The sequence below is a fragment of the Heterodontus francisci genome, chromosome 28 (assembly GCF_036365525.1).
Source record: "Heterodontus francisci isolate sHetFra1 chromosome 28, sHetFra1.hap1, whole genome shotgun sequence".
NCBI classification, from domain to species: domain Eukaryota; kingdom Metazoa; phylum Chordata; class Chondrichthyes; order Heterodontiformes; family Heterodontidae; genus Heterodontus; species Heterodontus francisci.
In genome coordinates, this window is record NC_090398.1 from 11,253,273 (window position 1) to 11,268,334 (window position 15,062).

The 15,062-nt window shown below is 48.0% G+C and overlaps 2 protein-coding genes across 3 annotated transcripts in view; both read right to left on the reverse strand.

Moving 5' to 3' along the window:
* Positions 1 to 7,912, reverse strand: part of LOC137345283 (ecto-ADP-ribosyltransferase 5-like) — a 31,192-nt gene extending 23,280 nt beyond the window's left edge. For both annotated transcript variants that reach the window (XM_068008761.1, XM_068008762.1), the window contains exon 1: positions 7,717 to 7,912. The gene's annotated coding sequence lies outside the window, so the exon portion shown is untranslated. The remainder of the gene's footprint in view (positions 1 to 7,716) is intronic.
* Positions 7,913 to 10,144: 2,232 nt separating this feature from the next.
* LOC137385088 (oxysterol-binding protein 1-like) overlaps positions 10,145 to 15,062 on the reverse strand; it is a 71,673-nt gene continuing 66,755 nt past the window's right edge. The window contains exons 12-14 of the mRNA XM_068059840.1: positions 14,127 to 14,311; positions 12,582 to 12,802; positions 10,145 to 11,789 (exon numbers count right to left, since the gene is read on the reverse strand). Of these exons, the coding sequence (XP_067915941.1) occupies positions 11,641 to 11,789; positions 12,582 to 12,802; positions 14,127 to 14,311 (555 nt within the window). The 3' untranslated portion in view covers positions 10,145 to 11,640. The remainder of the gene's footprint in view (positions 11,790 to 12,581; positions 12,803 to 14,126; positions 14,312 to 15,062) is intronic.

A 15,062-nucleotide genomic window follows, 5' to 3' on the forward strand; every position in this document is an offset into this window, starting at 1 on the left:
TCTGTCTTTGGGTGTTGAGTGTCTTGCAAAGCATTAAGGTAGATAAGTCCCCAGGGCCGGATGGGATCTACCCCAGAATACTGAGGGAGGCAAGGGAAGAAATTGAACAAAGAACAAAGAACAGTACAGCACAGGAACAGGCCACTCGGCCCTCCAAGCCTGCACCGATCTTGATGCCTGTCTAAATTAACACCTTCTGCTCTTCCGGGGCCCATATCCCTCTATTCCCTTCCTATTCATGTATTTGTCAAGATGTCTCTTAAACGTCGCTATCATATCTGCTTCCACCACCTCCCCTGGCAGCAAGTTCCAGGCACTCACCACCCTCTGTGTAAAGAACATGCCTCGCACATCCCCTCTAAACTTTGCCCCTCTCACCTTAAACCTATGTCCCCTAGTAACTGACTCTTCCACCCTGGGAAAAAGCTTCTGACTATCCACTCTGTCCATGCCGCTTATAACTTTGTAAACCTCTATCATGTCACCCCTCCACCTCCGTCTTTCCAGTGAAAACAATCCAAGTTTTTCCAACCTCTCCTCACAGCTAATGCCCTCCAGACCAGGCAACATCCTGGTAAACCTCTTCTGTACCTTCTCCAAAGCCTCCACGTCCTTCTGGTAGTGTGGCGACCAGAATTGCACGCAATATTCTAAGTGTGGCCTAACTAAGGTTCTGTACAGCTGCAACATGACTTGCCAATTTTTATACTCTATGCCCCGACCGATGAAGGCAAGCATGCTGTATGCCTTCTTGACTACCTTATCCACCTGCGTTGCCACTTTCAGTGACCTGTGGACCTGTACGCCCAGATCTCTCTGCCTGTCAATACTCCTAAGGGTTCTGCCATTTACTGTATACCTCCCACCTGCATTAGACCTTCCAAAATGCATTACCTCACATTTGTCCGGATTAAACTCCATCTGCCATTTCTCTGCCCAAGTCTCCAACCGATCTATATCCTGCTGTATCCTCTGACAATCCTCATCATTATCCGCAACTCCACCAACCTTTGTGTCGTCCGCAAACTTACTAATCAGACCAGCTACATTTTCCTCCAAATCACTTATATATATTACAAACAGCAAAGGTCCCAGCACTGATCCCTGCGGAACACCACTAGTCACATCCCTCCATTCAGAAATCTTTGCATCCACATTGTCTGCAGGTAAGGTCCCAGAGGACTGGAGAATAGCCAATGTTGTTCCTTTTTTTAAGAAGGGTAGCAAGGATAATCCAGGAAATTATAGGTCGGTGAGCCTTACGTCAGTGGTAGGGAAATTATTAGAGAGGATTCTTCGGGACAGGATTTACTCCCATTTGGAAACAAATGGACTTATTAGCGAGAGGCAGCATGGCTTTGTGAAGGGGAGGTCGTGTCTCACTAATTTGATTGAGTTTTTTGAGGAAGTGACAAAGATGATTGATGAAGGATGTTATCTATATGGACTTTAGTAAAGCCTTTGACAAGGTCCATCATGGCAGACTGGTACAAAAGGTGAAGTCACATGGGATCAGAGGGGAGCTGGCAAGATGGATGCAGAACTGGCTCGGTCATAGAAGACAGAGGGTAGCAGTGGAAGGGTGCTTTTCTGAATGGAGGGATGTGACTAGTGGTGTTCTGCAGGGATCAGTGCTGGGACCTTTGCTGTTTGTAGTATATATAAATGATTTGGAGGAAAATGTATCTGGTCTGATTAGTAAGTTTGCGGACGACACAAAGGTTGGTGGAGTTGCGGATAGTGATGAGGATTGTCAGCGGATACAGCAGGATATAGATCAGTTGGAGACTTGGGCGGAAAAATGGCAGGTGGAGTTTAATTCGGACAAATGTGAGGTAATGCATTTTGGAAGGTCTAATGCAGGTGGGAAGTATACAGTAAATGGCAGAACCCTTAGGAGTATTGACAGGCAGAGAGATCTGGACGTACAGGTCCACAGGTCACTGAAAGTGGCAACGCAGGTGGATAAGGTAGTCAAGAAGGCACACGGCATGCTTGCCTTCATCGGTCGGGGCATAGAGTATAAAAATTGGCAAGTCATGTTGCAGCTGTACAGAACCTTAGTTAGGACACACTTAGATTATTGCGTGCAATCCTGGTCGCCACACTCCCAGAAGGACGTGGAGGCTTTGGAGAGGGTACAGAAGAGGTTTACCAGGATATTGCCTGGTCTGGAGGGCATTAGCTATGAGGAGAGGTTGGATAAACTCGGATTGTTTTCACTGGAACGACGGAGGTGGAGGGGTGACATGATAGAGGTTTACAAAGTTATGAGCGGCATGGACAGAGTGGATAGTCAGAAGCTTTTTCCCAGGGTGGAAGAGTCAGTTACTCGGGGACGTAGGTTTAAGGTGCGAGGGGCAAAGTTTAGAGGGGATGTGCGAGGCAAGTTCTTTATACAGAGGGTGGTGAGTGCCTGGAACCTGTTGCCAGGGGAGGTGGTGGAAGCAGGTACCATAGAGACGTTTAAGAGACATCTTGACAAATACATGAATAGGATGGGAATAGAGGGATACGGACCCCAAAAGTGCAGAAGGTGGTAGTCTCGGCAGGCATCAAGATCGGTGAGGCTTGGAGGGCCGAATGGCCTGTTCCTGTGCTGTACTGTTCTTTGTTCTTTCTCCCTTTCCACTCTGTTCCTCTCCCCTCTTTCTTTTTTCTTGTACTCTCTCTCTCTCTCTTCTCTTTATCACCCTTTCTTTCCCCCTCTCCCTTGTCAGTGAATAGATACTGGAACATCACTTATTACTCCCAAAATTCCCCGCCCCCCGGTTCATTGTGAAATGTCCGATAAATCCCACTGTCATAGTCAACAGCTTTAAAACATGACACAGGCCTGTGATCAGACAAAAGAAGAAATTGGGTCCATCGATGAATGGTGTAAAGTGGGATTCTTGCAAAAGTTAACTCGGCCTCTCAGTTCAGGCAGGAACACACACGTGGTGACAATGTGTGAAAGAAGTGCCATTCCTGACAGGAACAGACACTGAGACACAGACAAGAATTGGCATTGTATAAACACAGCTCCATTCAAACTGTCTGGATACATCGAATTTGGAGCATCTTGTAATACCTTCATCACACCAAGGGAGATTCGTCCAGTTACTAAAACTGTCTCGCATTACAAGCTAAATCCTGCAACATTCGAGTCCCCTCGGTACTGGGTGATCTGTGCTGCATATTATTTCAGCAAGAGAGGTAAATTCTGCTGGGCTCAGTTGGATAGTGAGGTTGCAAGCTGACTTACATTTATAGGCCTGCTTTGGAACTTTATCTAACCCAGATTTGGTCTCTACACTTCCAAACGTGCAGGGGCTAGTGGCGTGAAATAGCATAAGCCACGGGTACTCCATGAAGTTCTTCCAAACAAGTCTCTATGGTTCTGTCCCTTTGCTGCAGTTCAATCATCCAAGACCCGTTTACTCGAATGTGGACGGTGATCTCAAATGTCAAGAACTGGCAGTCAAGTGAAGGCGGATCCATTTTGGGGCAAAGCGGGTTCTAGGTTTCTACCACCCTTTGTATGAAAAAGTGCTTCTTAACATCACCCTAAATGACCTATCTTTAATATTAGGATTATGCCCCCTTGTTCAATGAAAATCAGTCATGATCTTACTGAAAGGCAGAGCAGGCTTGAAGGGCTGTATGAAGTCATTCCACTCACATTTCTTGTGTTCTTAACCAGTGGGAAGAATGTATGACAAGTCACCCCTCAAAATCTTCCAAACGTTACCTCCTGGTGTTCCCACCTCCAGTGCAAAAAAAAAAGAAAATTCTTGCCAAGCTTCAGCAAGATGAGTTCTCATTCCAACAACATCCTCGTGAATGAAGGCAGCACCATTTCCATTGTTTTTATATCCTGCCCATACTGGTCACAATATTGCTGACGGCCTCAACAAGACATTGTACAACCTCACAACTTTCTCCTCGTATTTTATGCCTTTCGATATGGAAGCAAGCATTTCCTTTCCCAATATTATCATAGAATCGTGGAATGGTAGAACTCAGCAGGAGCCCATTTCTGGGACATTCGGGCCCATTCTCCCTGTGCCGGAACTCTGCAACATCTATCCAACTTTTTTTTTTTTACAGCGCAGTACAGGCCCTTCGGCCCTCGATGTTGCGCCGATCATCTGACCTACACTATTCCATTTTCATCCATATGTCTATCCAATGACCACTTAAATGCCCTTAAAGTTGGCGAGTCTACTACTGTTGCAGGCAGGGCGTTCCACGCCCCTACTACTGTCTGCGTAAAGAAACTACCTCTGACATCTGTCCTATATCTTTCACCCCTCAACTTAAAGCTATGTCCCCTCGTGTTTGCCATCATCATCCGAGGAAAAAGACTCTCACTATCCACCCTATCTAACCCTCTGATTATCTTGTATGTCTCTATTAAGTCACCTCTCCTCCTCCTTCTCTCTAACGAAAACAACCCCAAGTCCCTCAGCCTTTCCTCAAAAGACCTTCCTTCCATACCAGGCAACATCCTAGTAAATCTCCTCTGCACCCTTTCCAAAGCTTCCACATCCTTCCTATAATGCGGTGACCAGAACTGCACGCAATACTCCAGGTGCGGTCTCACCAGAGTTTTGTACAGCTGCAGCATGACCTCGTGGCTCCGAAACTCGATCCCCCTACTAATAAAAGCTAACACACCATATGCCTTCTTAACAGCCCTATTAACCTGGGTAGCAACTTTCAGGGATTTATGCACCTGGACACCAAGATCTCTCTGCTCATCTACACTACCAAGAATCTTCCCATTAGCCCAGTACTCTGCATTGCTGTTACTCCTTCCAAAGTGAATCACCTCACACTTCTCCGCATTAAACTCCATTTGCCATCTCTCAGCCCAGCTCTGCAGCCTATCTATGTCCCTCTGTACCCTACAACACCCTTCGACACTATCCACAACTCCACCGACCTTCGTGTCATCCGCAAATTTACTAACCCACCCTTCTACACCCTCATTCAGGTCATTGATAAAAATGACAAACAGCAGTGGCCCCAAAACAGAACCTTGCGGTACACCACTAGTAACTAAACTCCAGGATGAACATTTGCCATCAACCACCACCCTCTGTCTTCTTTCAGCTAGCCAATTTCTGATCCAAAGCTCTAAATCACCTTCAACCCCATACTTCCGTATTTTCTGCAATAGCCTACCGTGGGGAACCTTATCAAACTAGTCCCACTACCTTGCTATTTCCCCATAGCCCGGTATATTCCTTCACTCCAAGTATTTATCCAGTTGCCTTTTGAAAGTTACTATTGTATCTGCTTCCACTGCCCTTTTTCTGCATTCCAGATCACAAAAATCTCTCTGCGTACAAATAAAAGTTTCCTCTTGCCACCTCTGGTTCTTTTGCCAATCGCCTTCAATTTGTGTCCTCTGTGTTCACCATCTTTTCTTCCACTGGAAACCTTATTTGCACTATCAAATCACGTTCATGATTTTGCACGCCTTGACCAAATCTCCTCTGAACTTTCTCTGCTCTGAGAACAACTCCCGTTTCTCCAGTCTTTCCACATAACTTAAATCCCTCATCCCAGGTGTTATTCCAGGAAACCTCTTCTGCAACCTTTCTTATGCCTTGACGTCCTTCCTAAACTGTGGTCCCCAGAACTGAACGCAATAATCCAGCTGGGGGCTAGCCTGTGTTTTATAATGTATTAACATAAATTCCTTACTTGTGTACGCTATTCCACTATGAATAAAGCAAAGGATTACACATGCTTTTTTTAAACCACTTGCACTGCAAATTTCCTTTCCACCTTCAAAGAGTTGTCTACATGCACCTCCCAGGTCTCTTACTCCTCCATGCACTTGATCAGGCATGCTCACAGAATAGTGAAATTATATAGTTCAGACAGAATTAAAAGGCAGTCTAATGGTGACCATGAAACCATTGTCGATTGTTGTAAAAACACATCTGGTTCACTAAATGTCTTTTAGAGAAGGAAATCTGTTTCACCAGCACGGTGAAAACTGAAGGGATGTATTTGCTGCCAGTACATGTGTTCTGGATGCCAGTGAGTTTTTGTTTTTTGCCCTCTTAACTAATAGACTGAAAATCCATGGCATGCAGTCCTTCAGTTTCGGTGATCAGTGCTTTTTCTGACTATAGTGCTTTACAGAGAGCAGCTGTCAAATCAAAGAATTGAGCATTCATTGTCACTGTAATGTCCTCAACGGAGAGACACTGGTGTAGTGGTCAGGTCACTGAACTAGTAAATCCAGACAGCCCGGCTAATGCTGGCTGGTGGAATTCAAATTTAAATATGTTTTAAAAATTGTCATGAAAAACCCGACTGTTTCACTAATGACCTTTAGGGAAGGAAATCTGCCGTCCTTACCTGGCCTGTCCGACATGTGACTCCAGACCTACATTGACTCTTAACTGCCCTCTGAAATGACCCAGCAAATGACTCCATTGTCAAGGACAATGACACCAATATCCCATGAAAGAACAATTTCAAAAAATCAGCATTAAAAACCTTCCACCTTAATCATTGAATTTCCTTGCCTTATATTTGAAACATACCGCTGAGAGGGAGGCCATTCGGCCGCTCGTATCTGTGCTGGCTCTTCCAAAGCTATCTAATTAGCCCTGGTCCTCTCTCCCCACCGCCCTGCAATGGTTTCCACTTCAAGTATATTTAACAATCCCTTTTAAGTGTTATTGATGAACCTGCTGCCACCACCCTTTCACAGTGTGTCCCAGATCACAAGAACCTGCTGTGTTTAATGAAAAACTCCTCTTCCCCCTCTCGAATTCTTAGTGATTCTCTTATATCTGTGTCTCTGGTTACCAACCCTCCTGCCACTACAAACAGTTTCTCCCAATTTACTCTCCCAAAACCCTTCATTATTTTCAACAATGCTATTAAACGTCCCCTTGAATTTCTCTGCTCTAAGCAGAACAGTCCCAGCTTTTCCACTCCTTCTGCACATTTGTAGTCCCTCAATCCTTGCTACCATTCGGGTCAATCCCCTCTGCACCCTATCGAAGGCCTTGACACCCTTCTTAAAACGTGGTGCCCAGAATTGGACATAATTCTCCAGGTGAGGTCTAATGATGCTTTAATAGAGGTTTACCGTAACTCCCTTATTTTTGTACTTTATGCCTCTGTTTAAGCTCAAGGTTCCCACCTGTTTTTTTAACAGCTCTACGTGCGTGTGCTGCCAGCTTCAGTGATTTGTGTACCTACATCCCCAAGTCTATTTGTTCTTGCCCTTTAGAATTGTACCCTTTGCTTTATATTGCCTCTCCCCCTCTTCTGGCTAAAATGCATCTCTTCACACTCTTATCACTTTAAATTCCATCTGCCCTGTGTCTGTCCATTGACCTTTCCCAGTTTGGTGCCAACTACAAACATTGTAATTCTGCTCTGTATACCCAGGCCCAAATCATTCAAGTCTTCCAATAACTTTAGTTTCCTCTCATTCATAATGTGTCGATAAAAATACATTTTTGTTTTCCTATATGTCTTTGTGTCTACATTCAGCTTTCCTACATTCTGTTTTTATTGCCTGCCCGCCCTGCAAGTGTCATGTATGACAGTAAAATTAATTTAATCTCCCTTTCTATCGATTGAAGCCGGATTTGACGCCCTCTCTTTTTAGGGCTCAGTATCACAATAACTTTTATACCATTTCTAGCATGAACAAAAATCAGGCTCAGGATCTAAGTCTAAATGTAAACTTACCACTTTGCGGAATGCTGCAAATCGCCAGAATACTCTTCAGCTTCAAACAGTGAACTGAGTTATTGTCATTTCAGTGTTGCACTGTGAGGGTTGTATATTTTCTCAGAATTACAGCACACTCTGAGCTTTCCTGACATTAACTTTCTCCGTTTGATTCAGTGTGCAATGAGCATGTGAAAAATGAGCATTAAAAAGCCACCGGACAGGTTTGCTGTCTTTTAACAAAACGGAACTGGTTTTGGTGATTGTGGGAAGCGGGTTGTGTAGAGAACGCTCCAGAAAGAAGCAACGAAAACACTTGTTTTAACATTCCTATAAACACTGAGTCAGACACAAGGGAGAAGATTTCCTCTCTCTCAAGAGGGGCTATTTAGAAAACTCCAGACGCTCCCCCCCCCCCGCCCCCCCTCGATATGATTCCAGATGCAACTGAATGTCTGAAAGACATTTCCCTACCCACCCCCGTCCCCCTCCCCGCTCTCTGATGGGACAAATCTTTCTGAAGGGGGCTCCAATGTCGCCACTTGGCCTCTGGGATACAGCTTAAACAAGAGATAAAATGCCCCCTTGTCTGGTGGTGACGGTGTAGTTAAGTCACTATCCTTTCACCAGGAACAAGGCTGAAAGCGAGATCAGATAAGAAAGGACCCGCTTTCTGATGGAGGCTTGTGGGGAACACAGACCTTTCCAGGATTAGCAGTGACACAGAGTCGGTTCTGAACTGGCAAGGATCCGTGTTCACACTCAGGGACTTGACCAGACAAGCGGAAAGGAGAAGAGGAAAGAATAAAAGGAAAGGAGGAAGGATAGATAGATAGAGGGAGAAATGTACAGATGGGCAGACAGAAATAAGAAAGTAACAAGATAGATAGCACGGTAGAACGATAGAAAGTTGGACAGGAAGGTAGAAAGAGAGCTGTAAAGGTAAAAATATAAAACAAGTGTAAAGGTAGAAAGGATGGATAGATAGAAGGAAAGTTAGAAAGACAGAAAGGAAGACTGGTGGAAAGGAAAAAAAATGCAAAAAAGGGAAGTCGAAAGATAGAAATGTGTTTTATCTGAAAAGAATTGTTTCACCACTTGAGTTAGTTCTGTTTTTTTTTGTAGCTAGAGACCCATCCAGTTCGGGTCCTGCTAGCAGCCAGTGTTATCCGAGTCGAGTTCTGATGAAAGGTCACTGACCTGAAATGTTAACTCTGCTTCTCTCTCCAAAGATACTGCCAGACCTGCTGAGGATTTCCAGCACTTTCTAATTTATTGCAGTGTTGCACTTGTGAGTGAACACAATTTCTTCAGGGAGATAATCTGGACCAAGCAGTGGGAGAATTTATTGCTCTTTCATTGAAAGGATCCTCAGCTGGATGGAACCCAGCTTTTATGCTCATTCAGATGGTTGACTCCCTGCCCTGTGCAGCAACCCTCCCTCAGTGCAAGTATCAATCAGATCAGACCTTGGAGTGGGATATTTACTCCACAATCTGCTGATTACCAACCAAAGAAGGGTTTAGATCCTCACCCTGTGGCCAAATGGAATTGAAAGAAAAATAACTGTCAGTCTCTGTGATGGACGATCCAAGGGACAAATAGAAATTATTCCCCAGGTTCAAGAAGGCAGCTCACTATCACCTTCTCAAGGGCAGTTAGGAATGGTCAATAAATGCTGGCCTTGTCAGCAACACCCACATCCCATGAAAGAATGGTATTCCACCAGAATCCATAACTTCATGTCCACACATCTCCCTCATTCCACTATCATCAAGCCAGGCGGTCAACTTTGATTCAACGACGAGTGTGGAAGAGTTGGGAGATTCAGACTTGCCTCACGCCTTGCAAGAGGCTGCTTAAACATTAAAGGGAAAGGCGAGTCACGACAGTTACAGAGCCGGCCACTCCTCTCTACCCCTTCATCCACACAATTCTCCATTCAGAGATAACTCACTCTGCAAAGGGTCACTGCATCTCATACGGAGGGTGTGAAAGAGAGAGAGATGGGGCTTGTGCAAGAGCATGAGCCAAGCTGCAAAAACCAAAGACAGACAATGGGATGGTTGATGAATGATAAATAATTTCAACAAGGTACATTCCGCCCTGTGTGAATTGTTGCCCCAGATTCCTTTAGCTTTCATGTCGCAGGGCAAAACTGAACCCATCTTCACTTCTGCTCCTTCTACAAGGTAGAAAGTATCAGTCTCCCAGCTCCCCACCTTGCCGAGGACAGTACCTTTCTCTCCCACAGAAAAGCAGCAAAAAACCCACTGTTCCCAAGTCCCATCACCCATGATGTCCAAATCAGGAATGACCCATCCCAGCATTAAATATCAAACCCATGTTTAACGACATCAGAGCAAATTCAGTAATCCACAACTGTAATTAATGAAGGAACTTGCATTTATATAGCACCGGCCACCACCTCAGGAACCCAAAAGCATTCAACAGGAAATGATGTACTTTATTGAAATGTAGTCAGTGTTGTAGTGTAGGAAACGCGGCAGCCAATTCACACACAGCAAGATCCCACAAACTGCAATGTGATAAAACAACCAGATAAACTGCTTTTTTTTAAAAAAAAAGTGATGTTGTTTGAGGGATAAATATTGGGCCCAGGACATCAGTGAAAACTCTCTCCCCGCCCCCTCGCCCTACCCTGTTGCTCTTGAAAAGAGTGGCCGTGGGATCTTTTACACCCAGCTGAGCGGGCAGGACGACTCCCCCAGTTGAGCGTCCCATCCTGAAATACAGCACCTCAGCCAGTGTAGCACTACCTCACTACTGATCCCTCTGACTGGCACTGGGAAGTGTTTTGGCGGTGGGAAGGGGTGGGAGTGGGTGCGGGAGGGGAGTCTGATCAAGGCTCTTGAATGAGGGGCCTCTGACTCTGGTTGACAGCGCGCTACCTGCCGAGCCACCATTGTCAATTAAATGATGGAGGCATGTCCCTTGTACTGTATTGACATGTCCCAGCTCACCCGGGCTGTGGGAAGTGGGGGGGAAACATCCGTCCCCATTGCATTGACCAAGCCCCCATTCTGTGGGACTGACCACATCACTCCTCACCCATCAGCTGTCCCACATCAAAACCCCACAGTCTCTCTCTCTCTCTGCTCAGCCCTCCAAAACGATTCAGTGGATTCTCAGTATTAAGAACACCCAGACCCACTGCCCCAGTCACCAAGCAGGGAAAATCCATGAGCTGCCCAGGACTGCAGGTCTCCACTGAGGCCGTCTCACTCCCCAGGGACCACCAAGCTGAGCTTTGGAGCTGAAGGCAGCCCCTGCACACAAGTACCACCCTCCCCCACCGTGCCCACAGCAGGCCAAATACAGCTGAACCCACATTCCCTAGTACGAAAGCCAAGCCCACAGCCCTTAGCAAAGGTGAACCCCACTCAGACACAGGCAGGGAAAGATAACCAGCCCAGAGATACAACCAGCTCCCCATCCCCTATTCCTGGATCAAACTTAACCCCCCCACCCCCCTCCCTTCCCCCTCCCTCATCAAGACAGAGGGCCCTTGGTACCAAAAAGTGCCTGTTATCACCTCCGCCCTGTCAGCTTCGAGCCAACAAGCAGATATGGAGAGATTTAATTTAAAAAGAACATAAGACATGGACGGCGAGGGAACCGGCGGAGTAGAAAAACGGATTGGAAAAAGAACCCGTTAACAGATTCGATTTTTTTCATAGAATACATCAGGTGCCATTTTATAACTGGGTCGCTGTTCATCCTGGTGGTTGGAAAGCTTTGCCCGGGAGAGAAGGAAAGTGGGGGCTCCCCCCCGGCCCCCACCTCGGCTGTCGGTGTTTGTCCATTGGGGAAATCAGACAGAAGTGGCCGCTCAGTCCCAGGCCAGGCCAGTCGCCCACACACACACGCGCACACACGCACACACACGCACCCCGTGCTGGGCAGCAGGGACGTTGGGCTTCAGAAGATATCAGGGCACAGATGCCAGTCTTGCTTCTCTTTTGCCTCCCAGTAGCCGCCCTTGTAGAGGTGCACCGGCTCTTTGGTGTAAGGATCCTCACGTTTCTCGAACCACAGCGCCCGATAGGTTGACTCCGGGTGGGTGTGGCCTGCCAAAGCAAACAAAGAATGAGGCGGCCAGGGTTATTTCCAGCTCTCATCATTTGGAGGCATTACAACAGAGGCATTAGGGCGCGGACGGAGGCATTTGGCCCTTCGAGTCCCCGCTGCAAATGACCTTTCCAAACAACTGCGACCCGCACCCCCTCCCACCTGACCCCACACCGCCCACAAGCCTCCAACCTCAGAACACACCTCCCACCCACCAGACATTCAACTCTCCCACTGCACCCCCCCCCCACTTCACCCTCCCGAAACTCCCCTCCTTCTTGCCCTTGCCCGAGAAGCCCCCTCCGACTCGGAAAACAGACGACCCTCCAAAACCCCATAATGTCCCCGGCACTCCTCCTCCTATTACTACTACTTCCCTGCCCAGAGACCCCTCTTCCTCCACAATGACTCCCCTCTCCCTTAGACAAACCCCACCCCTGTGCCTCTTCACCCTCCTCCCCCTCCTGATGGCCCCCTCCACGAGACACCCATTCCTCTCCTCCGAGACACCCACCACCTCTCATTTGCTCTCCCCCTCCCTGTGTCCAGAGATGCCCCTCCTCCTCCGAGGCAACCCTCCCTCTCCTCTGAGCCCCCCACTCTCAACGCCCCATCATACTCCCCATAGACAACCTTCCCCCTCTGGACGACCTGAAGACACAAACCCCTTCTTTTCTGAGACACCTCTCACTATTTCAGAGACATGCTCCATTTCAACGCTACCGCTCCTGTCAGAGATGCCCCTCCCTTGTCCGCCACCCCTCCACAGAGATCCCCTCCGTTCCCCTCACCGTCGGTCGATGCCTTGCTGCAGTCGGACTCCCGCTTGCGACGCACAGCTCGCTGCTTCTCCTCCAGTCGCTGCTTCTCCATGTTGGCCTCGTCCCACCTGCCATTCTCCATCAGTCGCTGGTCAGGCCGGAGGCGGCTGTCAGTGGGGGCCACCCCCTCCTCTGGCTCGTTCAGCGTCAGGGCGAGCTCGGAGAAGTAGTACATCGTCTCCGCGTGTTCCCTGGTGGGACAGGAGGGAGTGGATTGAGGGATTTAATACTACCTATTCGTATTCAGTGCCAGTGTCGGAGTAACCTCCCAGTGCCAGTACTGAGAAAACTCCGCCCTGTCGGAGTGACCTCCCAGTGCCAGTACTGAGAAAACTCCGCCCTGTCGGAGTGACCTCCCAGTGCCAGTACTGAGAAAACTCCGCCCTGTCGGAGTGACCTCCCAGTGCCAGTACTGAGAAAACTCCGCCCTGTCGGAGTGACCTCCCAGTGCCAGTACTGAGAAAACTCCGCCCTGTCGGAGTGACCTCCCAGTGCCAGTACTGAGAAAACTCCGCCCTGTCGGAGTGACCTCCCAGTGCCAGTACTGAGAAAACTCCGCCCTGTTGGAGTGACCTCCCAGTGCCAGTACTGAGAAAACTCCGCCCTGTCGGAGTGACCTCCCAGTGCCAGTACTGAGAAAACTCCGCCCTGTCGGAGTGACCTCCCAGTGCCAGTACTGAGAAAACTCCGCCCTGTCGGAGTGACCTCCCAGTGCCAGTACTGAGAAAACTCCGCCCTGTTGGAGTGTTGGTCTAGATTATGGGCCTCAAATCAGCGCATTGGAGTACAGATCCACAACCTTTCAACTCAAAGGTGAGAATGCTGCACACTGGACCATGGCTGACAACTATTACTGTCCATCCTCTAGTTGCCCTGAGAAGATGGTGTTGAGCCACCCAGTTGAACACAGTCCATTTAGACTGCGCCTTTAGTGTAATAAATACATCCCAAGGCACTTCCCAGGATTGGCAAACTAACCTTGCCACTCAGTCGCACATGATGATGTTCGGATAAGTGACCAAAAGCTTGGTCAAGGAGGTAAGTTTTGAGTAGAGGAGGGCGGAGGGGTTTAGGGAGGGAATACCGGAGCTTAGGGCCCAGGCAGCTGAAGGCACGGCCGCTGATAATGGAGTGATTAAAACTGGGGGGAGGTGCAAGAGGCCAGAATGGGAAGAGTGGTGAGATCTCGGAGGGTTATTAGGCGGGAGGTGGTCACTGAGATCGGTCAGGGAGGTGCAAGGCCAAGCAGGGATTTTGAAAACAAGGATGTAGAATTTGAAAACTGCCATTGCCTGACCGGGAGCCACTGTCGGTCAGCGTGGGAGGGGGAGAGGCGATGTATTGGTGCAGTTTGTGTGGTCTAGATGCTGCCAGTGTTGCTGGACAGGGGAGTTCCAGGGTTTGGACCCAGCACCAGTGACTCCGGTGGGGACGCTAGATCGGTGGGAGTCTCGGAGGTTGAGGGTGCCGCTATCTTCCTCCACCTGCTCGGGTGATGGGGTGTGAAACACTTACGGCGTTTTGTGCCTCTTCCACAGCTCCTTGCCCCGAAGGGTCTCGTAGACAGTCTTCTGCCTCCCCTCGGTGCCATTCTCTCCTTTGCTGCTGTGCAGAACACGCGAATAGTCCATCTTCTCGTCCCAGGTCCCCGAGAGGATGAAGTGAGCTTTCCCTGTGCCGTCCGTCACAACGCCAGTCACCTACGACACCATCCATTTAATAGAAAAGCATCAGATGTTACATAATCGCTCCACATCTCAAAACTCGCACACCAGGCTGTCCCAGCTCTTGCAATGTTCTTTCTATTATTCTCCTGTTTTACTGCTATCAAAGCCCCACCAACACAGGAGGTCGTCACAGTGCCTGTTGTCTCTTTGAAAGAACTATCCAACTAATCCCACCTCCCCCTGCTCTTTCCCCATGATCCTGTAAATATTTATCCCTTCAGGTATTTACCCAATTCCCCTTTTGAAAGTTACGATTGAAAATGCTTCCACTGCCCTTTCAGGAAGTGCATTCCAGATCACAACAACTTCCCCGGAGTTCAGAAGAATGAGAGAAGAACTCATCACAACATGCAAAAATCCTCAAATGCTCATAAGGGTAGATGCTGGAAAGATGCTTTCCCTTGGCTGGGGAGTCCAAAACAAGGGGTCACCGTCTAAGAAAAGGGTTGGCCGTTTGGTGCTAAGATGGCCGGAGAGTCGTGAATCTCGCGATTTCTTGACCCGAGAGAGCTGTGGATGCTCAGTCAATGAACATATTAAAGAGTGTGATTGATAGATTTTTTTGGGTACCAAGGGATCCTGGGGATAGTGCAGGAAGGTGGAGTTGAGGCAGATGATCAGCCATGATCGTATTGAACGGTGCGGCAGCCTCAAGGGGCTGAATGGCTTACTCCAGCTCCCATTCCTTCTGTTATGTTGGAGACTTTGACAGCGAGCTACACAA